This window comes from Vulpes vulpes, chromosome 11 (assembly GCF_048418805.1).
Source record: "Vulpes vulpes isolate BD-2025 chromosome 11, VulVul3, whole genome shotgun sequence".
NCBI classification, from domain to species: domain Eukaryota; kingdom Metazoa; phylum Chordata; class Mammalia; order Carnivora; family Canidae; genus Vulpes; species Vulpes vulpes.
In genome coordinates, this window is record NC_132790.1 from 54,168,389 (window position 1) to 54,195,083 (window position 26,695).

Here is a 26,695-nt window from a genome sequence, read left to right on the forward strand (position 1 = left end):
GGAAAAACTCTTTTCCCCTAAAGGTCAGGAACGAGACAAGGATGTCCCCTCTCACCACTTTTATTCAACATAGTACTGGAAGTCCTAACCATGGCAGTCAGACAACAAAAAGAATCAAAAGAATACAAATCAGTAAGGAAAAAGTAAAACTTTCACTATTTGCAGATGACATGATACTACATATACAGAACCTAAAAGACTCCACCCCAAAACTGCTACAACTGATAAACAAATTCAGTAATGTCACAGGATGCAAAATCATGTACAGAAATCTGTGCATTTCTATCCACCAATAATGAAGCAGCAGAAAAAGAAATTAAGAAAACAATCCTATTTACAATTGCACCAAAAATGATAAGATACCTAGGAATAAACCTAGCCAAAGAGGTAAAAGATACATACTCTGAAAACTAAAGAAGACTATGAAAGAAATTGAAGATGGCACAAAGAAATGGAAAGACATTCCATACTCGTGGATTAGAAGAACAAACATTTTTAAAGCAATCTACAGGTTTAGTGCAATCCCTATCAAAATGCCAATTAGCATTTTTCCAGAGCTAGAACAAACAATCCTAAAATGTATATAGAACCTTTACAAAAGACCCCAAATAGACAAAGCAATCTTGAAAAAGAAAAGCAAACCTGGAGGCATCACTATTCCAGACTTCAAGTAATATTACAAAGCTATAGTGATCAACACAGTGTGGTACTGGCACAAAAATAGGCACATAGATCAATAGAGCTGAATGGAAAATTCAGAAATAAACCCATAATTATACGGTCAATTAACTTTCAACAAAGCAGGAAAGAATATCCAATGGGAAAGAGTCTCTTCAGCAAATGGTGTTAGAGAAACTAGACCACTTCCTTAAACCATATACAAAAATAAATTCAAACTGGCTTAAAGACCTAAATGTGGACCGCCTGGGTGGTTCAGTCAGTTGGGCTTCGGGCTTTGGCTCAGGTCATGATCCTGGGGTCCTGTTATTGAGCCCATGTGGGCCTCCCTGTTCATTGGGGAGCCTGCTTCTCCCTTTCCCTCTGCCTACCCCCCCCCTCATGCTCTCTCTCTAATGAATAAATAATAATAATAATAATAATAATAATAATAATAATTTAACATTGGCTATAGCAACATCTTTCTAGATATGTCTCCTGAGGCAATGGAAACAAAAGCAAAAATAAACTATTGGGACCACATCAAAATAAAAATCTGCACAGCAAAGGAAACAATCACCAAAACTAAAAGACAACATACAGAATGGGAGAAGATATTTGCACTACTGAGTGTTTACCCAGAGAATACAAAAACACTAATTCAAAGGAATACATACATCCCATGTACAGCAGCATTGTTTACAATAGCCACATTATGGAAGCAGTCCAAGTATCCATCAATTGATGAAGAAAAGGTGCCATACATATACAATGGAATATTATTTAGCCATAAAAAAGAATGAAAGCTTGCCATTTGCAGCCACATGGATGGAGCTAGAAAGTATAATGCTACGTGAAATAAGTCAGAAAAGAGAAATACCATGTGATTTCACTCATCTGTGGAATTCAAGAAACAAAACAAGCAAAGGGGAAACAGTAAGAGAGAGAGAGAGAGAGAGAGAGACAAATTTAATCATAGAGAACAAACTCATTGTTACCAGAGGGGAGGTCAGTGAGGAGTTTGGTGAAATAGGTGATGCAGATCAAAGAGGCCACTTGCTGTGATGAGCACCGGGTATGTATGGAAGGGTTGAATCAGGTGTATATTATACACCTGAAACCAATATAACAGTATATGTTAACTAACTGGAATTTCAATAAAAAATATAAATTTACCTATCTCTATTGTAAGCAATAGAGATTGCTTAAGTAAACTTTAAAAAAAATCTCTTTAAAAAAAAAGGGAGCTCTACTATTTTTTTAATATTTTATTTTTTTTAAAGTAATCTCCACACTCAACATGGAGCTTGAACTCACACCTCTGAGATCAAGGGTCTTCATGCTCTACCGACTGAGCCATCCAGGTGCCCCAGGAAGAGCTTACTTTTAAAACCAAAAAAATTCAAGAAATCTTGGGTATGACTTCTTTCGGTAGTTTTATTTCAAAAGTTTTATTCTTTCCTTATTAAGTTATAATATTGAGTTAGCTCTCCTAACTGAACAAATCACTTGGGTGCCCCCAGCTGGCCACCATTATACAATTTAGTCTAATTTAGCTGGAGCAAGGGATACCAGTGGAGGAAGGACCCCAGATGGAGTATTAGATATCCTTAGGTATGTATTCTAAGATAAAACCTAATTGAATTAGAGTTCAAGACTTATGCAGAAGAATAACGTGATTAAAATCAACATCACAAACATGACTTAATGATCATTCAATGAGGTCACAATATAACAGTGATTAGAACTCTGTTCACCACCTGATTGCTGTGAATGGCTACACGCGAAGGTCAGGTAGATGATATATATCATGCTGTCTGTGTATACATACGGAGTCTATATTAGAACAGAGCAGGAGGTCTGACAATGTGCGCTCCATCTAGATACATGGAAGATGAGCAGTGAAGTCAGACCACTGCCACCGTCGAAGACTAGAGCACCGAAGGCCATCACTTGCGGGATGTCAGGCTAGGCCTAATAATCAGGCAGGATTTCATGGAGACCCCACAGCCATCTCATGTGATGGGTGCTATTATTCCCGCTGTTCTGGAGATGAGGAAGTGAAGCTTTGAAGGATTAAGTAACTCGCCCAAGTGGTGGAAATAGTGATTTTTACATGAGCAGTCTCACGGCATAATCTGTTCTCTGAACCACACTGCGGCTCTACTTCTCTCGGAAAGGTGAGGAAAGCTGTGAGCGAGGTGCTAGTAGTCAGCATCACAGCAAAATGGACCCTCGTAACCTCTTTTAAGTGTAATTTCAGTAACGTTCAGTACAGTCACATTGCTGTATGACAGATCTCTAGAACTCCATCTTGCAAGACTGAAATTCTGTACCCATCAAAGACTAACCCCCCCTCCACCAGCCCTTGGCATCCACCTCCCCACTTTCTACTTCTGTGATTCTGATCATTTTACATATGTCATAAGAGTGGGAATCATAGAGTATTGTCCTTTCGTGCCTGGCTTATTCACTTAACATAAGGTCCTCGAGGTTCATCTATTTGGTAGCATGCAACAAGGTTTCCTTCTTTATGAAGGCTGAATAATATTCCATTGTATGAATATACCACGTTTCTTCATCCATTCATCTGTCAATGGACAGTGGGTTGCTTCTACCTCTTGCCTATGATAATGCTACACAGTCTTTTTTAAAAACCATTTATGCATTTCTAGCACTGTTCACAATAATTGGAACATAGCAATACTATTATAGCAAGTCTCTTTTTTTTAACATTTTATTTATTTATTTATTTATTCCTGAGAGACACAGAGAGAACCAGAGACGTAGAGGGAGAAGCAGACTCCCCATAGGGAGCCCAATGTGGGACTCAATCCCCAAACCGGGATCATGCCTTGAGCCAAAGGCAGATGCTCAACCGCTGAGCCACCCAGGCATCCCATATTATAGGAAGTCTTACTATTTGTTTTATAAATGAATACACAAAAGAATTAGTTCAGGGAATCTTTAGAATATCCAAATCTCTTAAAAACAATAAGTCATTGTGAGCATTTTCACATTCAGAGTTTTACTGGTGTTTTACATTTTAGTTTGAAAAATATATATTTGAAAAATATATAAATATATATGAAAATACATAATAAATACTGTATACTGATTGTTCTTTCTTGCGAGTCAAGACAAAACCTCTTGTGAAGTTTTGTGCTCAGCACATGAGATCTGTTAACTCTTCATTCCAATCCTATGGGTTGGGTATTATCATCATCCTCAATTGACAGAAGACACTGAGACATGGAGAAATTAATTGATTTGCCCAAGGTCTTGTAGCTCATAAGCTTGCAACTAAGTTTCAAACCAAGATTATCTGAGGCCAGAGATAGAAAACTCAATCCCTGTGCTAGAAGTGTTCTAGTTATTGTACATGAACATTTGTAAGGTTCTACCCCAACTTTGTGACTATTGGCACCCTTTAAGATCTAAAAAAAAAAAAAAAAAAACAAAAACAAAAAAACAGGGCAGCCCCGGTGGCGCAGCGGTTTGGCGTTGCCTGCAGCCTGGGGTGTGATCCTGGAGACCTGGGATCAAGTCCCACATCGGGCTCCCTGCATGGAGCCTGCTTCTCCCTCTGCCTGTGTCTCTGCCTCTCTCTCTGTGTCTATGAATAAATAAATAAAATCTTTTAAAAAAATAAATAAAATAAAAAACAAACAAAAAACTATGGCATTTTAAAACTGTTGTTTATATATTTTGAATAACTGGGGCAAAAAAAAAATAACTGGGGCATAAAAAACACTGAGTTTCTAAAAATGCACATATCTAACCTAGGGAAGTAATCAAAATAAGTAAAAATAATAGTCATAGTAGTTAAGAAGAGGATCCAATTTCCATATCCTTTATCATACTGGAAGCACTGATAAAATGATAACACAAACATTTGTCTTGGAGATGCCTAATAACCCAAAGTGTGCTAGGTGTGGCAGCAGGAGCTCCAGCTCTCCCGTCTCACAGACACTAATAATTCTGATTACATCACCTTTTCCAATTGTCCTGCCTCCCTTTGCTTGCCTGTCTTCAAACCTGGATGGTGAAGAGAGGTCTCTTGAAGACACCATTCAACAGCCTGAAGGAGGAGTAGCCAGCCCTGACTGGAACGCAGGAATAGCAGGCTCCCAGTGGAACATCTCCAAAGGGGGAGAACAGAAAGAAAGGGGGACAAAAGAAGAGGACTCACCTGATGAGTGCATATATTGAAGGGATTTTCTCAGATTTGGGGAAGGAATTAATGTGGGTAACTTGACAAGCACATAGAAAGCAAAGTGTGTATCACAATATATTATGTCTTTATCTGTCAATAATATTTAGACATAATGATATGGAAGTTGACTTAATCAAAGAACTGTGACAATTTTGATGAGGCAGGAGGCATACAGATCATTGGATCGTCATCTGCCATTGTAAAAAGTAGATACTACCTAGAAACGAGTACGGAAAGAAATTGATGAAGTTTGGAAGTGGCTGGTTTGGAAAGTACCAATCTCCTGAGAAGGGAGACTGGAGCAGGGGACTGAATTTTGTTATAAACTCAGCAGCATTAGTGGCTGTTTTCAGATATGTACGTTTACCACTTTGATTTTCTTTAAAAATACATAAATTACACCAGCACTTACAGATGTGTTCTGTTCATGGTGACAAAAACAGTAACAAAAAAAAAAGGAAAAGAAGAAAGAAAGAGAAAGGAAGAAAGAAGAAAGAAAGAAAGAAAGAAAGAAAGAAAGAAAGAAAGAAAGAAAGAAAGAAAGAAAGAAAGCAGGCAGCCCTGGTGGCTCAGTGGTTTGGCGCCGCCTTCAGTCCAGGGCGTGATCCTGGAGACCCGGGATCAAGTCCCACATCAGGTTCCCTGCATGGAGCCTGCTCCTCCCTCTGCCTACATCTCTGCCTCTCTCTCTCTCTGTGTGTGTGTCTCTCATGAACAAATGAAAGAAAGAAAGAAAGAAAGAAAGAAAGAAAGAAAGAAAGAAAGAAAGAAAGAAAGAAAGAAAGAAAGAAAGAAAAGAGAATGTGTGCATAACATAGGATTTTAAAGTTTGGGGAAAACAAAGAATACATTCCAGATTGCAAACTGGGATGTGAAGGTAGGGGATTCACCTGAGGAAGAGAGAAGAAAGAGGATTTGTGATGTGACATATGATTTCATTTGTGGAAATTTAATGTTTGTTTCATGAAAGTCTTACCTCTACAAAAAAAAATAATAATAATAATAAGTTTTCCAGTCTTTCCCACTGCTTCCTTGGCCCAGTGTACCTTTTCTCCTACCTCCACATTTAAACCAGCATTTTTATATGACAAACACAGTCTTTGGAGCATGCTCTTTGGCAAAGGAAAGTGGTATTTCAGTTCAGAAAACCCCTTAGCACATCAATGATCCGTGGGTAATTGGGGCAGATTGATTCCCATTTTTCTAGGTCTCCAGATCTAAGCTTTTATTTATTTATTTATTTTTAGCTCTCTCTCTCTTTTTAAAGATTTTATTTATTTATTCATGAGAGACAGAGAGAGGCAGAGGCACAGGCAGAGGGAGAAGCAGGCTCCATGCAGGGAGCCCAATGTGGGACTCAATCCCAGGACCCCAGGATCACGACCTGGGCCGAAAGCAGAAGCTCAACTGCTGAGCCACCCAGGCTTCCCAGACCTAAGCTTATAACATCTTTTCTGCAAGAGAAAACTTCTTACTTTTTCTGTTTTTAATATCATATGACATGTTGCTATTCTGTGGATCAATCATGAACATCATTCAGACCTACTGCATTTGTAACAAACTCTCCAGGTGACTCATATGATTTGTGACTCATATGCACGTTCATATGTGAGAAGCACTGATGGAGAGGTGTTTTGTGGTAAACAACACTGATGTTATTTATGTTGTATAGTCCTTTTACTTTAGCAATTGTTAAGCAATTTATGGACTCCACTTTGAATGCTTTCCAGTTAGCAGCTATTTCTTTTCATGACACATTCTCATAGGAAATCTATTAACAAATTTATTAACTACAATACTGGGAATTCCAGGACTACATCACCAAGATCACACAGCTTCTGGCAACAAAAGGTACACTGTATCATGGTGAAATAACAAGTAGCCTGATTCAAGTTACCAAATGTATTGTTTGAGCAATAAATACTACAACAGAAATGTAATTCAATTCTATTTTAAAAAGTGCTGGAGCACCTGGGCAGCTCAGCCGGGCAAGCATCCATCTGCCTTTGGCTCAGGTCCTGATCCCAGGGTCCTGGGATTGAGACCCACATTGGGCTCTCTGCAGGGAGCCTGCTTCTCCCTCTGACTATGTCTCTGCTTCTTTCTATGTGTCTCTCATGAATAAATAAGTAAAATCTTTAAAAAATCATTTATTGGCTCACTTGGGTGACTCAGTTGGTTAAGCATCTGACTCTTGGTTTCATTTCACGTCACCGTCTCAGGGTCCTGGGATCCAGCCACCACATCAGGGTCTGTGCTTAACAAGGAGTCTGCTTGAGATCCTCTCCCTCTCTCGCTCTCTCTCAAATAAATAAATACATTTTTTTAAAAAAAATCACTTATTCGGGAACCCTGGGTGGCGCAGCGGTTTGGCGCCTGCCTTTGGCCCAGGGCGCGATCCTGGAGACCCGGGATCGAATCCCACGTCGGGCTCCCGGTGCATGGAGCCTGCTTCTCCCTCTGCCTGTGTCTCTGCCCCTCTCTCTCTCTGTGTGTGACTATCATAAATAAATAAATTAAAAAAATCACTTATTCAACAAGTACTTGTGATGTAGGAAAGATGTTGGGGTATGGAGCCAAAAGCCAAGAAAGAATTCTTGAGACATCTTTGGTGCAAAAAAAGGTGCTTTTAAAGCATGAGGGCAGAAAGAGCTGCGCTGGGGTCATGAGGAGTGGCCCATTATATACTTTCCAGTTGGGAGGGGGTCAGGAACAGCATAAGCCCCCCCAGGTATTTTGGAAACAAGGTTTCCAGGACCTTGAGGGGGCTAGCTATTGTTAGGAAAAGGTCACTTATTACTGTATAACAAAACCTGAGTCATGAGACCCTTCAGATGTATATCGGTAGGCCATGTGCTTGGAGGATGATCGCCAAAATGCATCTTGGGGAGGGGAGAGATAAAGGAAGTTTCCAAATGAATTTTTATATGTTGAAGTAGACTTACAGGATCCTGGGGATCTATTGCCTTTTGCCCTTAGCAAAGTATTAACATTAAGGCAGCTGAGTCCCTAAAGGAAGGTCACTCTGCTTATTTCAAGGACTTCCAATGGGTTCTAAGTAGTATGGAAATTTAATTTTTCTTTTGCCCCTGCTTCCCACATCACTTGGATGCCCATTCAAATGTCAGACACCATTCGAGGCACTAGGAATATCCTACTGAAAAAAAGCAGACAAAATCTCTTTCCTCGTGGAACTTACATTCTAGTCAAAGAGAAAAGATAAATAAGAAAAATGTAGCATACCTGAGATAATGACAAGGACTAAGGACAAAAAATCAAGGAAGGAGGATTTTAAAAGATGAGGATATGATAGAATCTTACAAAGACTGGCCAGGGAAGCCCTCCCTGAGAAGGGTGTGGCGCAGAGGTGAAGGAAGTGGATTGTGTTGGCAGCAGAACGGCTCCCAAACACGTCTGCGTCCTTAGTCCCGGGACTGTGGACATCTTACCCTACGTGGCAAAAGGAACTTCCAGGTGTTATTAATTTAAGGGCCTTGCGATGGGAAGCTTAGCCTGGGTTAGCCAGGTGGGCCCAATGTCATCACAGCGTCCTTCTAAGTGGAAGAGGGAGGCGGGAGGGTCAGGTGAGGAGGAGGCTGCCGGGGAAGCAGGGGTCCGAGCAGTGTGGGAACCCAGGAACGCAAGCTGCCTCCAGAGACTGGACAAGGCAAGGCAACAGGTTCTTCCCTAGATCCTCCAAAAGGAATGCAGCCTGCTGACAGCTCCACTTTAGTCCAGTGAAGTTGATTTTGGACATGTGACCTCCAGAACTGTGAGATAATACTTTTTTGTTGCTGTAATCCACCCGGTGGTTGGTTAGAGTGCGCTGGGAAGCTCAGACACCGAGTCAGGCTGCGGTGGTGCCCGAATGTGACCGCTTTAGCAAACGTCCTCCAAAGCACGGTGGCTTCATGAAACCAACATGCACTCCTCATTTACAGGACAGCCTGATGCAGGAGGGCCAGGTACTCTGCTCCCAGGGCCCCATCAGTGGCTCCCCCTCAACCTGGGCCTCACAGTTGGTTGAATCTTGGATTTGAAAAAAAGCTGTAATAAACAATTTAGGGACAAATGGAGAGATTTGGAAATGAAATGATCATTATATAATGTTACTGAATTTCTTTAGTTGAATCATTAAATTTCTTGATATAATAATGACATTAGAATCATGATGGATTGTTTCCGTTCTCTTAGAATACATTGTAAATAGGGTGCCTGTGTGTCTCAGTGGGTTAAGTGTGTGACTCTTGATTTCAGCTCAGGCCCTGATTTCAGGGTCGTGGGGTCCAGCCCTTCATCGGGCCTCGCATCGGGCCCCACATCGGGCTCCTTGCTCAGTGGGAAGTCTGCTTTTGCTTCTCCCTCTGCCCCTCCTTCTGCCTGCTGGCGATATTCTCTCCCCCCCCCCCCTCTCTCTCTCTTGCTCAAATAATAAAATCTTAAAAAAATACATTGTGAAGAATTTAGGCATGGGTTATCAGGAAAGCTGCAACTTAATCACATGATTAAACAGACAAATGAACAGAAGTAGAGAAATTAGCAAGAGTGAAATATATGACTAAATATATAGCTGATCGTTTTCTTTTAGCTTTTCTGTACGTTTACAAAAACATAGTTGAAACAAATTACCTTTCTTGGAGAAGCACTTTATTTTTATTTCTTAAAGATTTTATTTATTTGAGAGAGACAGACTGAGCGAACAAGAGACAGAACACAGGCGAGGAGGGAGCGATGAAGAGAGGGGGAGAGAGAAGCAGACTCCCCGCTGAGCAGGGAGCCCGACAACAGGGGCTGGATCCCGGGACCCCAGGACCAAGACCTGAGCCAAAGGCAGATGCCCAACTGGCTGAGCTACCCAAGGCTCCGAGAAGCATAATTTTATATTAAATGTGCTTAGGAGAAAAAAAATTACCTGTTCTGTTTTCAAGATAAAGGGCATTTGGAAGCATACTTGAATTTTCTGGTCTATAGTTCTCCAGAGTCAAACTTGTCTCAGTTATTGCTGAGTGAAATATCTAAAAAACTCCCAAGTGGCTCAGAGTATTGGTAAATGACTATAAGCTGGAGACTGTCCACATTTGCATATGGTCAAGTAACATTTTGTCCTTTGTCGGATTTTATGACACTGTCAAAAACACCATGAATGATGACAGCAAGGGCACTGGCACATGAAATGTCTGTCCTTGAGCTGCCTGCTTATCCAGGACCTGGTAGTCCACTCCTTCTTGTTGATGAGGTGGGTCAGAGGTTACACACAATAGCAAACACAGGATGCTTACTCTGAACCAGGACAAGTTCTAAGCTAGACAACATATTAACTTATTTAATTCTCACAACTCCATGAGGGAGATAAACTATTATCTCCATTTATAGATGGGGAAACTGAGGTAATGTCCTAGATCACACACTCCTAATTGGCAGAGATAGAATTTGAATCCAGGCAATTTAGCTACAGAATCTAACTCCTATCTATATTCAAAAGAGTATATGGCCTATATTTGTGGTCACATAGTTTATACGATGTTCACATTCTTTTGGACACCATTCCAGTTCTCAAAATCTGAATGCAGGGCATTCTCCCCATGCACACAGAGCCAGGAAGGTAATATTCTCATTTTAAAAGCAAAGAGACTTTTATCAAATCCCACCTAACGGTGTTGTTATCCACCAACCTCAGACTGAGCCTATTTGTTAACTGTTTCAGGGACAAATTTTGCTGGTGTTAAGTCCAGTTGACTTGAAGCTTTTCAAAGATCCTGCTGCCTGACTGTATGTGCTGTTTACAAGAATAGCCACAATTTTCCATTCCATCTCCCATTTCTCTCAAAGAGAAAATCTGAAAAATATGCATTTTATAATGGTGAAGCATTTTAAGAACCACCAGACAAAAAGCATCTTTGCTCCTTGAGCATTTACACCAAATAATTTTTGTGATTTTGTGCCTCCTTTCACCAAGAGATGGAGTCTGTTTCTCCACCCCCTGGGGCTAGACTGGTTTTGTGACTTGCTTTGGTCAAGAGATTTCAGCAGAGGTGATGGCATTCCAGTGCTGGATTAGGGTTTCCTGTTGTCTCTCAGAACCCATCCAACCACCATGAAAACAAGGCAGGGCTAGTCTGCAGGAGAGTGGAGACCATGTAGTGTGACTCAAGCAAACTCAGATGTCCTGGGGAAACCCCAGACATATGAGAAAGCCAGCCAAGATCAGCAGAACCATCGCTGGCTACGGATGCATGAGGAAGCCTAGCTGGGCTCAGAAGAACTGCACAACTGAGCCCAGCAAAAGTTCTGATACACAGAATCAAGAACTAAAGGAAGCCTGGGTGGCTCAGCAGTTGAGCATCTGCCTTTGACTCAGGGCCTGATCCCAGGGTCTGGGATCTAGTCCCACATCAGGCTCCTGCAGAGAGCCTGCTTCTCTCTCTCTCATGAATGAATAAATAAAATCTTTAAATAAATAAATGGGTGTTGTTTTAGATCACAACATTTTGAATGTCAAAAAGTTAATTGACCTTCTGGCTCACTGGATACTTAGCACTGGCTTTCCCAAAACTTCAACATGCCTCGGAGGCATCCCTAGTACTCTGCTGTCTTAGTCTTTTCAGGCTGCTGTAACAACAAACAGCAGACTGGTGGCTTTTAAACAATAGCAATTTGTTTTTCATGGCTCTGGAGGCCGGAAGTCTGAGATCTGGGTGCCAGCATGATCAGGTGGGTCTTCCTCCAGGGTGCAGACTTCACAGTATATCCTCACATGGCAGAGGGGGAGTGGGAGAGCTCTGTGGGTCTTTCTTTGTAAGAGCACTAATCCCATTCTTGGGGGCATAGCCCCTCCCAAAGGCCCCACCTCCTCCAATACTATCACCTTGGGGAGGGGGTAGATTTCAGCGTCTGAATTTTGAAGAGACACAAGCATTCAGACGCTGGCACCCATGAACATCTTAACAAAGACAGAATCTGAAAGGGGCGCCTGGGTGGCCCACTGGTTGAGCGTCTGCCTTCAGCTCAGGTCATGATCGTTGAGTCTCGGGATCAAGTCCTGAATCAGGCTCCTCACAGGGAGCCTGCTTCTCCCTCTATCTGTGTCTCTGCCCCTCTCTCTCTCTCTCTCTCTCTCTCTCTCTCTCTCTCTCTGTCTCTCATGAATAAATAAACTATTTAAAAAAAAATCTGAAAGGATACATATTTTGAAATAGTTAAGCAGCCAAGAGCCATCACGCAGAAAGTGTGTTTGCTACTTCTTAGCATTTGAAAATTTTATCATTTATCACTGATTTTTCTTAAGGAAAAACTAATTGCTGTGCAGAAGTCCAAGCAGGTAGGTCTTTTTATTCCCAGCAGTCAAACGTGAACACTTCTAAAAGACTTGATTTGCTCCATCAAGAGCTTGTTCTTCCTGTTTCCCAGCTGTATCTTCCTGTTCATTAGCTGTTACTAAGTATTGAGTGGATAAAACCTGTGTAAGGAGAGCAGTTGTTCCTTTGATCCCCAGGGTCACATTTAATTGGGAGAAAATGGTAGGTATGGGATCATTGACCATGGCTATAGCAGCCTTTCTGTTGAGAGCTGATCAGCTGCTTTCACAATTTTGCAAAACAGCAAGAACTGTGTTCTTCAGATGCTGCTAATCTTTGCCCATTACTGGCAATATAAAATTCGAGTGACCAGGTTTTAGATTGTGTTGCAGGAGGCAGCTCTTAGTTGCTGTCTTCAATGAAAGTTTCTCTGTGCATGTATCTCAAACGGATGTATTCCAACTTGCATATTCTTTGGAGTACGAATGCCATTTTCACCATACTTTGATTTATTTGCAGGAACTTATTTTTTTTTTTTAAGACTTATTTATTTGAGAGACAGAGAACATGAGCAGAGGGAGAGGGAGAAGCAGACTCCCTACAGACCTGGGAGCCAGACTTAGGGCTCTATCCCAGGACTGTGGGATTATGACCTGAACTGAAGGCAGATACTTAATTGACTGAGCCACCCAGGTAAGCCAGCAACTTTAAATGTGTTAGGGAAACACAGCTTTTATTCATGATCTAAGTCCTAAATAGTTTTTTCCCCTGTTCTTTTGATTTTGCTTATGGTGGTTTACTATAGAGAAATATTTTTGTTTACTATGTTTCTTTACTATTAAGAAATATGTTGTCAAGTGCATCAATCTCTTAAAATTTCTGGATTTTGTATCATAGTTACAGATGCCTTTTCCTGAGTTTCTAAAGTTATTCTCCCACGTTTTCTTTTTTTTTTCCCATGTTTTCTTCTAGTGTTTTATAATTTTTTTTAAAAGATTTTATTTATTTATTCATGAGAGACAGAGAGAGAGAGGCAGAGACAAAGGCAGAGGGAGAAGCAGGCCCCATGCAGGGAGCCCGATGTGGGACTTGATCCCGGGTCTCCAGGATCATGCCCTGAGCCAAAGGCAGGCGCTCAACCCCTGAGCCACCTAGGCATCCCTATAATTTTGTTTTTAAACATTTTTAAAGAAAAAGAAATTTGAGCCATTTGGAATTTATTCTGGTATAAGCTTTTTCAGGTCCTTTAAAGTTGATCCCCAAACCAGTTATTGAATAGTCCATTTTCTTTCACTGATTTGAGACTCAAATTTACTCAATGACAATTATTTATTGCATAATAAATTTCCATATGCATATTGATCTGTTCCTGGATTTTTCATTCTCTTCCTTTGTTCATTCATTCATCAATGCATACTGGTTTTAAATATTTAGGTTTTATAATGTTTTAATATCTAAACTTAAAAAACTTTTGACTATTTTTGCTCATTTACTTTTCCATGTTAGTCTTAGAATCATTTTGTCCAATTAAAAAAATTCTGTTAGTATTTTTATTGGAATCACATTAAATTTACTGCTTAGGTTAAGCGGAACCATTATAATACTCGATGTAGTATTTATGTTCAGTGTTTTTTTATGTTCATTTTGAGAATTTAAAAATTTTACTTATATGGTTCTTGACATTTCCTATTAGTTTTGAGGCATTTTTATCTTCTTAAATCCTGTTACAAATTGATCCTTTTCTTTCATTATATCCTCAAAACTCTTTTATAAAACTATTGATCTATGAATATTCATGCTCTATGTCACTGTTATTAAATTTTTACTTGTTTTCCATGAGATCTTCATGTATATGAACATATAATCTATAAGTAGTGACAACTTTCACCTCCTTTTCCCACTTTTATATCTCTAGTCTCTTTTTCTGACTTGTGTTGTTTAGTGCCTTCAAAACCTATTAAGTATAATAATGAACATTACTGTTCTGGATAAAAATCTGTCAAGTTCTTTGATATTCATCCTTCAAAAGATAAGAGACAAATTATCTTCTTGAATGGAGGCTAGCTGGAGTGACTTGCTTCTGTGGAATAGCAATAAAGTGGAAGGGATAATGTATGACTTTGGAGAACAGGTCATAAAAGGTGGCTTCCTTTCTCTATCTTGGTTTATTTACTGTGAGGGGAGAGGTGCCAGATTCATGTTTTGAGGACATGCAGGCATTGAGGCTTCTGCCAACAGTCGTCCAAGTGAGCTAGAAAATAGATCCTCCTGCTTCGGTTAAGCCCTCAGATAACTGCAGCTCCAGCTGATATCTTGACTGTAACCAAGAAATAAGAAATCGGAACCAGAACAACAGAGCCAAGCTGCCCCCCAGATAGGTGTTAGTAACGTTTTTTGTTCATTGGAGCAGATTATAAGATAAATTTTTTTTAAATTTTTATTTATTTATGATAGTCACACCACAGAGAGAGAGAGAAAGAGAGAGAGAGAGAGAGAGAGAGAGAGAGAGAGAGAGAGAGAGGCAGAGACACAGGCAGAGGGAGAAGCAGGCTCCATGCACCGGGAGCCGATCCCGGGATCACGCCCTGGGCCAAAGGCAGGCTCTAAACCGCTGCGCCACCCAGGGCGATTCACAGAAAACCCATGAAGCTTAGAAGTGAATTGTATCAGTTTGGCCTGAAAAGGACAACTCGAATACCACCTGAAGAGAGTACTTCAGACCCCTGCACAACAATGGTTAGGAAACGGCTCAGATAACTACTGAGTTGTAAATATAGGCTAGTTTTTAAGGCACTGGAAGGATAACCCAGAGGGCAGAATCAAGAGTCCAGTGGATGGAGACAAGGACCACTGGGTATTCCCAGAAAGTACGACGAAGTTCTAAGCAAGGAACTGTCAACATTTACCGAACTGGATTTCAGAATGTCAATGCTCTAGCGACTGCTGTGTGCCTTCTGTTCCCCTTTGAAGAAAAATGTCTACAGAGTAAGTTTCCTGTGCCTCTCCCATGATGGCGTGTGAAGTATGAGGTAGTGGTTGGGGTAGATCACTTGTCTCTTTAACTCACAGATCTTCATACAGAGGAGCCACTTAATGCACACCCAGGGACCTGCATCCAAAGAGCCTCATCTGTTCCAGGACCTCACAAAATCCTGAACCTCAATGTTGTAACGGGATGAGAACTTTGCAGGGGCCTGGGAGGAGGTGAGTGCTTACTGCATGTGGAAAAGGGTATACCACCTTTGTGGCCAGAGGATGGATTTCGGTTGTTTTTATTTAGCTCTCTTCCCATCAGTATGATTCTATGGCGGCTACACTAATACAGAATAAAGAGTGTGTCAGTTCCCGCTCCCAGGCCTTCAGTGTTAAGAGAAAAAATATTCAGTTGTTAAAATGGTGAAGGCAGACTTTACTCAGGACCGTCACAACAGGTATTAAGGACCATACCGACAGAGTTTTGCAGTGGAGATTAGGCTCAACTCCAGGCAGAGCAGGGCTAAGTGAGGGTTTGGGGCCAGGAGCAGGTTGGGGTGAGCGGATATAAAGTTACTATGAAGACATTACCAGGAGGGAAGGCAGGGAGGTTCTGGCAGGAACGACCTAACAGGACTCTCTAAAGGCCCCACCTGGGAGGCGGCAGGGGCCAGGGGGCCTGAGATAAGGACCGAGAGGGTCTTGCTAGGGCTGCTTTACAATCAGGGCACAGACCGGCCGAGGGGGTGTGGTCAAGCAAAGAATCTTTGTCCTTAAGCCACTGATTTCCACTTCCCGTCGTGAGACGCTTGCTTCAGAGGCAGCGGCCACGCCGAGCGGACGTCAGGAGCACGCAGAGGCCGGGGCGCGGCAGCGGCCCCAACCCCCCGAGGCCCAGCCCGTGCCACGTGAGCGGGGAAGCCCGTAGGATGACGTTAGCCCAGCCCTGCCACTCCACCCACAGGGGGGCCCTGAGCGAGGGTCACCCGGCTAAGCCCAGCGAACCTCCAGAACCACGAGCGACAACCATAACCCGAGTGCGAGCTACTCCTGCGACCGAGGCACGAAGTCAACTCGGGCTTGCCATCCTGTTCACTGCAATCTGCAACTGGGAGACTTCCGGAGCCCTCTTAGCAGCGCTGATTGGCTGACATGCACGTCAATCAGGGTTTTCTACCCAATAGGCTTTTCAGTCCCCAGGCACCTATCCCGCCCCAACCCCCCACTCTCTCCGAAGTAGTCTGGGCAAAACGCAGAGACTACCCGGAAAGACCACAGAGGAGCAAGGCACCTCCAGGAGAGGTTTCGGGGGCTTCCTCCGGCGCGGGCCAATGAACTCTTTCTTCCGGCAGCCAATTCCGTTATCGAGACCGCCCAAGAGGAAGGACGTTTTGATTGGCTGTTCGGTACAGACGCACAGAGACTCACGGGAGCCTCGACCAAGCCCTTGCCATTGTTGTCCAGTTGGCCTGTCAATCAGCCCGCCTCTCTGGGTGGGCGGAACTGGACGGCCCGCGGGCCCCGCCTCTTCCGGGGCTGGCGTGCGGAGCTGGCGTGCGGGGGCGGGGGCTGCGGGAGCCGCGGGGGCGGGGCGCGCTGCTCGGCGGGGACGCTCGGGGGTGCAGCGCCAGGCGTGCTCCCGAAGCGGAGCCGGGCGGACCCGGGCGGGGCGGGGCGGGGCGGGGCGAGGGCAGACCGCGCGGGGCGGGGCGGGGCCGGGGCGGGGCCGGGGCGGGGCCGGAGGAGGCGGAAGCGGGAGAGAGCTCGGGCCGCAGCCATATAGGAGCCAGCGTCCCGGCCGGCGGAGCGGCGGCGGCGGCGGGGTTGGCCCGGGCGGCGGGGCGGGCGGGCCGAGGGCCGGGGTCGAGACCGGGGGTCGGGTGACGGGCGGGCCGAGCTCCCGCCCCATCGCAGAGCCGGGGAGGATGCGGCCGGGGGCTCCGGGGCGGGGCGGGCGGCCGCGGCTGCAGCGCTAGCGGCGCAGGGGGTGGGCGGCGGCGGCATGAGGCGCGGGGCCGGCGCCCGCGGGAGGGAGGCGCTGCCGGCGGCCCGGCCGCTCCCGCTGCAGCTGCTCGCCGGGCTCGCCGTGCCCTGCGTGCGGGGCCCCGGTCGCTCTGGTCCCGGCCGCCGCCCGGGCCGCCCGTGGTGACCGTCCGCCGCGCCGCCCGACGCTTCACCCGCGCCCTCCCTCAGGGCGCGCCCGCGGAGCTTCGGCCCCATCGCCTGCTCGCGGAGGCCGCGCCGGGCGGCGGCGAGGCCGGAAGATGGCCTGGGTCCTCAAGATGGACGAGGTGATCGAGTCCGGGCTGGTGCACGACTTCGACGCCAGCCTCTCGGGCATCGGGCAGGAGCTGGGCGCCGGCGCCTACAGCATGAGGTACTGGGGCCCCGTGGGAAGGGCCTGCACGACTTCCCGGCCGCGGGGTGCGGGCCGCGTGGCCTCTGCCCAGCCGGGTGGCGGGCGTGCGCGGGCGGCCCCGGGAGCTGCGCCTCGGGGCTTATTTCTGCGGAGGAGCAGGCCGGCAGCTGGGGGAAGGGGCTTCCTTTCCTTGCGGGCGGGCGGCTGGCTGCTCGGAGCTGGCGTACGCGGCACGAAGCAGTGGAACTGGTGCTGGGCAAGCACTCTCCAAGGTTTCGGTTATCAGTTCCTATTCTCTTCTACATTGTAGTCTTTCCTGGTGGCAAATTTTAATCACTTGCTGTTACAATAGTAATTCTTTCATAAGTGAAAGTAGACGCCGGGGAATAAAAGCACCTTAGTGATTGATGCTTTTTGATGGTTTCAAAGTAAAGGTTTTCATTTTGGGGACCATCCTCCTGAGCCATTTTTTTTTTTCCTTTTTGAAAAGGGCTTTAAGATGCAGCGATTGCACAACAAACACTAGTTTGTTTAGTCCCTGCTGCCTGTACCAGCAGCCATTCATTTTGTTTAATTTTGAAGGTTGAAACAGATCGGAGCTTAGTCTCTGGCCTTTATCCTAGAGAATGCTGTGTTGTGTTTTGTGTTTAACTTCTATCAGTTCGGTGGTTCTTTGTTTTTGTTTTTAGCAGCGTTATTGAAATATAGCTAATGCACTGTAAGTTCATTTTTATCAAAGTGTACAGTTCCATGGTTTGGCAGTTTTCTGTTGAGATTTTCTGACTGTTCTTTAAATGATGCCTGATGTCTCTGAAGTGCTGTCCGGTCTCCCAGTAGCTTACATACATTTCACTGCAGCTCTGAGGGAGGCTGGAGCATACCTGTCCTGAAGAGAACTTCACCGTCAGGGCAGGCCTGGGCAGTGGGGGCTGCACCCTGCAGACTCAGCTTTTATAGCTTGCAGGGAAAGCCATGGGCAATCAAGAACTCTCAGAAAGGACGAGGTGTTTCTTAGAGTGTGGAAGTGTGTGGAGGTCACCGGACTCTGGCCCTGATAAGGTATGCGCTCCTCTCCCTGAACTTGGCACTTGCTCTCCGCGGTTGTGCAGCTTGAGGGCTTCGGACGAGCTGTCTTATTTTCTAGAACAACCATCTCAGTTGAAGAAATTGATCTATTGAAAGTCATAGGGTCACCCCACATAGCACTAGAAACCGTGATTTCCCTAGTGTAAAACAGGCCTGAAGAGCCGTGCTGCTCCTTGAGACCAGGTAAGGCGCATGAAGGGAATTGAGTATTTTCAACTCAAAGGTTGCTTCGCACTTCTCAGTTATGGTAAAATGAAAGTTTGCTGCCAAGAACTTCGCTTATTACGGTTATTTTGAGCTTTTACTTTTTTCCTAGAGTTTTATTTAAGTGACTCAGCCAGCTAATGAACTTTTGTCTTTGGTTTATTCTATGAAAAGGAAAGAAAATCATGATTTTAACCTTTCTCTGACCTTGTTCTTAAAATAATGCCTGACATCTTAATGATTATGGGTCTTTTACAACACTTCCCATGGGGAAACTTTCCATTGAATGTTTCGTGTTATTGCTTACATGGTGTGTCATTTAATCTAAAATTTCAGGTATTTTTGAAGGCAATTAGTAGTTTATAAGGAGTTTTTGTTTGTTTTTTAAATATTGAATTGGATCCTCAAAACTGAGGAGCTGATGAGAGTACTTGCCTCTTGCAAATTCAGGGCCCTTATGTGAAATTCAAACTTGGGCAGTACCAAATTGGACTTGACATGGACTAAGTCTGAAGAATGCTTTAGGCTGTTGCCGGCCTCCTTGGATTGAACTGCCCCGGCCTGGGCCTGGAGCCCTGAGAAGGCTGGATCCTAGGAGTGCCTAATACCTATTTTCTGCATGGGCAGAAAATGGGAATCAAATGGGAAGTAAGGCTATTGATGCTTATCTTTCTCTTTGATTTGTTCTCTCTTAAGTTCAAGAAGTAAACTGAGGTGCTAAATTTGAAATTATTGGAAAAGTGACTTCTTAAATGAAAAGGTGCCTACAAAGTAAACTTTTTTTTTTTTTTTTTGAGTCCAAAGTGAAATATGCTTACTATATTTGCTCCCTGGATGGCTTAAACCATCTATTTTTAAGGACTTTTAAAGAAATCATTTCCTCAGATTTGGGGGAAGATGGCTTGTAAGAAAGATGGTTTTTCTTTCAGTAGTCTGACTTAATTTTAAAAACTGCATCAGGGCACCTGGCTGCTTCTGTCTCTAGAGCATGCAGCTCTTGATCTCAGGGTCGTGAGTTCAAGCCCCGTGTTAGGCACAGAACCTACCTTAGAAAAAAATCTATTTGCATTAAACAATGCTGGCTGATGGTATTGGGGTATGTGGTGGCAAATTTCTGATATTATCTTTGCTTCTTCCCGTCCTCTTTGTGCTCTTGGCTCTTTCATTTTCTCTGTCTCTGTCTCTATCTTTCTCTTTCTCCGCCCCCCCCCCCCACCCCTTTTCGTCCCTCCCCTCTTCTGTGTGTATTGCTGTATCACGTTTGTATGTGAGATATGAGCTGCTGGAGATTCTGTTTGAAATGAGGCAGGTCGGGCAGCGCAGGTGGCGCAGCGGTTTAGCGCCGCCTTCGGCCTGGGCTGTGATCCTGGAGACTCGCCCGCGATCAAGTCCCACGTCCCACGTCGGGTTTCCTGCATGGAGCCTGCTTCTCCCTCTGCCTGTGTCTGTCTGTCTCTCTCTCTCTCTCACACACGAATAAACAAATAAAATCTTAAAAAAAAAAAAAAAGAAATGAGGTAGGTTATAAACAATCTTCTCAAGATTCTAGAAATGGATGAAGAGACCTTAGGAACTTCTAAACCGATCTTTTTCTTTTAAGTGAGTAAACTGAAGCCCATAGATGTTACAGTGCGAGTCCCGGTGACCTGTTAGTGGCACTACCATTCCAAATGAAGGCTAAGCTTCCCCTCACTGAAGGAAGGCTGAAACCCATTGTAACCTGAAATCTGGGTCATTGATGTTTTTTGAAGTGACAACCAAATGACCTTTAGAAAGTAGCTCATTAAAACTCTTTGAGAGGGTCTTTTGGGCCCTTGTTAATTTTTTTTTCCATCTTACTATTCACATGAAATGTATAATCTGTAGCAATTTAATTTTAAGGACTTAGGAAATAATGTGACCACTTTAGATTACACATAAAATTTTTAATTGTTACCTTACAGAGGGCATTGGTCTTGTTGTCAAGTAGACTGGGGAGACCTTGGGTCGTGAGGCTCTTGACCCAGCTTGTCCAAAAGATGTCACTGGAGGCTCTTGATCTCATCAGGAGAAAGACTTCAAGGACAGACACAACACAGCAGTACAAGTAGGAAAGTTTGTTAAAACAGAAGTATGCTCTCAAGATTGGGAATGCTGGTGGGCTCCAGGGAGAGTGGCACCCACTAGATCTGGGTTTCTATCCACACCCAGCATGGAGCCCAACACTGGGCTTGAATTCACAAGCCTAAGCTTAAGACCTGAGCTGAGATCAAGAGTTGGATGCTTAACCAACTGAGCCACCCAAGTGCCCCTGGTTTTCAGTCTTAACAGCTGTTAACAAGAGGTTGGAATATTCACTACTTGAGGCAGGGATTTCTTGGAAGCCAAGCCTTCTCTCCCATATTTGGTCAGGGGTTTCTTGTCCTGGCACTGGTAGGGAGGAGATTTAGAATGCTAATGTAGTATAATGAAGGAATAATGTGAACCTTGGCCTACTTTGTCAGCCATCTTGGGCCTGTCTGGTTTGATCCGGTTTCTTGTGGTTTTTGTTTTGGAGTGCTGCCAGGACAAACCTCTGACTTCCTCTTGGTTGGCTGAGACTTCCTCTGTGCTGGCCTCCAGGCATCCTATTAGAACCTAACTAACTGTCACAGTTCTTTTCTGGGAAATGATAGGCTCACTTTGTTCATTTTTGAGGAAATTTCTGCCCTATACCCAGATCTGAATAATCATAGTTTGCTAGTTTTTCTTTCAAGTTAAAATGATATTCTGTGAGAGAAACTGCTCAGTCGGCCTGCAGATCAAATAAATGGTGGCATAAAAGCTTTCCTTGAGACAACCATTGCACTTTGGTGTGCCTCAGAAATACATTACACATACCCAAGAGCCAACATATACTAAAATTAATAATTTTTATGCAGTGACTACCAGTGCCTTGATTTTGCTACCATTTGGTGCCACTCTCTTGGTTCATGCTAAGGCACCAGCAGTTTTAATCACCTTTGGTTGCATGCAAATGTCATCAAAATGAAAAGCAAATAATGTTAGTATTCTGAAAATAGGTTTGACCTCTCAAGCCTCCTGAAAGAGTCTGTTTCCTCAGGATTCCACAGATCATACTTTTGAGAATCTCTGGTTTAATGTATGCCTACAGTTTAAATACTTAAAATGTTTCCCTCTAAATTAAAGCAAACCCATTATTAGAGCTCAGAGAAGTTAAGTAGCCTGCCAGAGTGTCACTCAACAAATGGTGGAGTTAGTAGGATTTGAAACTCCAGAGCTGGGGTATGGCTTCTACTTCTTTCCATTGTGCTCTTTGGCTGCCTACCGATTAATAATTGAGAGGTCTTCTCAAGATAATAGAGCAAGATCTTTCTGGATAGGAGGAAAATCAGCCAAGAAGGCTATATATATATTTTTTCTTTTTATTTATTTATTTATTTATTTATTTTTTCTTTTTTTTTTTTTTAATTAATTTTTATTGGTGTTCAATTTACCAACATACAGAAAAACACCCAGTGCTCATCCCGTCAAGTGTCCACCTCAGTGCCCGTCACCCATTCCCCTCCAACACCCGCCCTCCTCCCCCCTTCCACCACCCCTAGTTCGTTTCCCCGAGTTAGGAGTCTTTATGTTCTGTCTCCCTTCCTGATATTTCCCAACATTTCTTCTCCCTTCCTTTATATTCCCTTTCACTATTATTTATATTCCCCAAATGAATGAGAACATACACTGCTTGTCCTTCTCCGATTGACTTATTTCACTCAGCATAATACCCTCCAGTTCCATCCACGTTGAAGCAAATGGTGGGTATTTGTCGTTTCTAATCGCTGAGTTATATTTTTTCTTTATCTTGTATCATGTCTTTTTTTTTTTTTTCCCTCCAGGACTTTGCTGAACTTCATAGTTCTAATAATTTGTAGGATCTTAGACTTTCTAGTTACACAACTTCTTTATTTTTTTTTTTAATTTAATTTTATTTATTTATGATAGGCACACAGTGAGAGAGAGAGAGAAGCAGAGACATAGGCAGAGGGAGAAGCAGGCTCCATGCACCGGGAGCCTGACGTGGGATTCGATCCCAAGTCTCCAGGATCGCACCCTGGGCCAAAGGCAGGCGCCAAACCGCTGCACCACCCAGGGATCCCTACACAACTTCTTTAAATAATGGTAGATTTGTTTCTTCCTGATGACCTTTACATTTCATTTTCTTGCCTTAGTATGTCAGCTAGGGCTTCACAGCAGTGTTATTTAGAACCACTAAACACTTGAGTTTTTAGTCTTACTGACTTTAGAGAATGTTCCCAGAGTTTCATAAATAGGTTACCTTTACGAAACTCTGGTCCTCAATTTTCTTTTCTTGCAAACCTATTACTCACTTTTTTTAAACATCAAGGCTGTATCAGTTTCAAGTGAGTTGAATACTTTCTCTTTCTATGGGCTGAAAGCTTTATTTATGTATTTATGTATGTATGTATGTAGGCTCTGTGCCCAACATGGGGCTTGAACTCCTAACTCTGCATTCAAGAGTTGTGTGCTCTACAGTCAGGTTCCCCTAAGTGTTTTTTAATGAGATGAGACTTACCTATTTGTCCAAATTTTGTAAAGCTCACTTGGAATCTAGCCTGGATTTGGTGACTTTTTTTTTTTTGCACAAGTAGATATTTGCCCCTGTAATTGATTTAATGGACATAGGAATATTCTGAATTTATGAATGTTAGTTGGTTGTGGTAATTTTAATTTTCATAGAAAATTGTCTGCTCTAAGTTTTTAGATATTTTTTAAAAAAGATCTCTACAGTATTTGTGATTATTCCCTTCTTTTGTATGACTTGTGTCTTTTCTTTCTTTTGTGACCTCTTTGAGAGGTCATTTTCAATGCTTTACAAGAAGCCAAATGTTGGCTTTTTCTTTTCTGTTGCGTTTTCTATTTTACTTTTGTGGTTATTTTCTTCGTTTTCTTTGCTTGCTCTTGTTATTTTCCAACTTCATTGGTTGATGTTTTTTCCTCCTTAGTTTTTGGTGTTTTCTAATAGATGCATTTAAGGCTATATATTTGTCTAAGTCTTGTAGGATTTGAAGGCAACACCTTTTTCTTTGTTCAGTTCTGTTGTTTTCTTTTTTCTTTTCTTTGTTGTTGTAGTTCCTCCTATGTCCTGGATGCTAGCCTTTGGTTATATAAAGAAGTCAGAAATACCTCACCTCCATGACTTGCCTTTCCGTTCTCTCAGGTGGCTTTTGAATGTTCTTGATTTTGATGTGGTCAAACAGAATAATCTTCTCACTTATACCCTTTCCTTCCTGTGAGGATATAAGATATTCTTACAATCTTTTCTGAAGATTAGTTACTTTAATCTCATATCTAAGTTAACAATCTATATGGAATAATTTTTTTCTTTTGTTTTTGGTATGGTATGAAGTAGGAGGCCAGTTGTACTTTTCCCTGCTTGACAAGACTTTTTACTCGAACCTCTTCACAATGCCATTCTGTTCTAAATCAATTGTCCAGAAATGTGGTGTTGTGTTTCCAGATTCTGTATTCTGTCCTTGTGTTCCTGGGGAATGCTCAACTAGATCATGCTTTGTCATTATATTCTTGGATTTGGTTTGTTAATACTTAATTTGGGATTTTTACCTCTATGTTTGTGGTTTAAACAAACTTTTAATTTTCTTTTTTAGTTCTGTTCATAGCTAGTTTTGACTTCAAAATTACAGTAGGCTCATAAAATGAATTAGAAAGTGTTTCTTCTCTTTCTTTTCTGTTGAAGACTTTCTGCAAAACTGCCTTTGAAAGTTTGATAGAACTTGCCTATAAAACCATTCTAGGGCAGGAATTTTCTTTGGGGGAAAATTTTTAACTACAATATCAGTCTTTGTAAGATTATTTTAAAATGATTTTTGTGTCTTGAATTTTTTTTTTTTTTTTAAGTTTTAACTTTTTAAAAGTTATCTCTACACCTAGTTCAGGGCTCGAATATACAATCCCAAGATCAAGAGTCACATGCTCCACCAACTGAGCTAGCCAGGGTGCCCTTGTGTCTTGAAGAAAGTTTTGATAAGTTATCTTTCCAGGAAATTGTTCATCTATCCATATTTTCAAACGTATTGGCATGAAGTTGCTAGAGATATTCTCATCTTTTTAGGTTTTTTTTTTTTTTTTTTTTTTTAAGGTTTTACTTATTTGAGAGAGTGGAGAGAAAGAATGGAAATGTGGGGGTAGGGGCAGAGGGAGAGGGAGAATCAGACTCCCCACTGAGCAGGGAGCCTCATTTGGGGCTCTATCCCAGGACCCAGGGATCATGATCTGAGCAGAAGGCAGATGCTTAACCAACTGAGCCACCCCGGTGCCCTGCACCTCCTCAGTTCTTCGCCATCTCCCCTTTCTTACCAATTCCTAACCCGCTTTCACCTTGCCCTCTGGAATCCTCAGTCTGCCGTTACATAGATTGAATTGTGTCCCCCAAAAAGAATATATTGGAAGTCCTAACCTTCAGCACCTCAGAATGTGACCTTATTTGGAAATAAGGTCTTTATAGAGATTATGAGTTAAAATGATATAATGAGAATAGGCACTGATGTCTTTATAAAAAGAGGACATTCGGGCACAGGGGGAAGACTTAAGTCAAGACACATGGAGGGGTGTGGGGAGGTGGGAAGCTGGCCATGTGATTGGAGGGCTGTGTCTGCAAGCCTTGGAAGGCAGCTCACTTCACCAAAAGCTGGGAGAGAGGCCGGGGGCAGAACATGCACACAGCCCTTGAAGGGAACCAGCTCTGCCAGCACTGGTATTTCAGACTTCTGGCCTTCAGAGCTGAGAGGCAGTGCATTTTCTGTTGTTTGAAGCCACCCCGGTTGTGACAGGCTGAAGAAACTGACACAGGCAACTTTGTCTCATAATGATGTCTTCACCTTGTTCTTTTGGAAAGCTGGCAGTCCTCTCAGTATATACCTTTACCCTGAAGCCCTTGCAAGCAGTGGTAGTTTATTTCCACAGGCCACTGCCCTGAACAGTAGGGAAGGATCCTTCTTACTTACTTTCAAGCTATGCTCCCTTTCTCCTTCCTTGTAAGACCCCTCCCCCACAACTTTGAATTTCATATTACCAAATAGCCAATCAGTCGCCCGGTTATTGCAGTCATCTTAGTGATTTCTGGATCAGACCTCATTATTTTAAAAATTTTAGGTCCTGGTCCGTTGTCACCATCTGACACTACTACTTGATTCTTGGTGATTTCAGAAGATATTTAAACGGGCCTTCAGTAGCCTGACATTTCTGTTCCTTGTATCTTTTTTACAGTAGTGTTATCTTCAGCTATTCAGTCCTGTGGTCATATGTTAGACCTTGACATTTCCAATCATAGAGCCACATATATAATCTCAAATTCAGAGTTAACTATCACCTTCTACCCTTTGAGCTCACTTCCACAGTCCCTTCTTTCTCCTGTCATTTGGCCCCTGTTTTGCTTTATTTCTTTTTTAAAGATTTATTTATTTATTTATTTATTTATTTATTTATTTATTTATTTATTATTTAGAGAGAGAGAATGAGCTGGGGGAGGGGCAGAGGGAAAGAAGCAGACTCCCCACTGATTGCATAGCCTGATTCAGGGCTCCATCTCCCCACCCTGAGATCTTGACCTGAGCTAAAATCAAGAGTCAGACACTTAACTGAGCCACCCAGGTGCTCCATCACCCTCTTGAACACCTCTTTTTTTTTTTTTTTTTTTTTTAATCTTCAGCCAGTTTTAATTTCCATGGTCAATCGCTGTATTGTTTCCTTGCATATATCCTGGTCTCTCTTGCCCCCTCTTGCTTTATTCACTCTCTCATCTTTTTTATTTTAGCAAAACTGTAACCCTGGTTAAACGTGACCCTTCACCTACCTTAACCCACCTAAGCAGCTGAATGCGGTCTAGAAAAGCATTGA

General features: G+C 43.0%; 1 protein-coding gene across 3 annotated transcripts in view; it reads left to right on the plus strand.

Annotated features, from left to right (window-relative positions):
* Window positions 1-17,171: 17,171 nt before the first annotated feature.
* Window positions 17,172-26,695, plus strand: part of UBP1 (upstream binding protein 1) — a 51,804-nt gene continuing 42,280 nt past the window's right edge. Inside the window, exon 1 of one of the 3 annotated variants that reach the window (XM_026016386.2) lies at window positions 17,172-17,518. In XM_026016386.2, coding sequence (XP_025872171.1) covers window positions 17,406-17,518 — 113 coding nt within the window. In that variant the 5' untranslated portion in view covers window positions 17,172-17,405. The remainder of the gene's footprint in view (window positions 17,519-26,695) is intronic. The other 2 variants (XM_026016387.2, XM_026016389.2) reach the window with 2 other exon arrangements.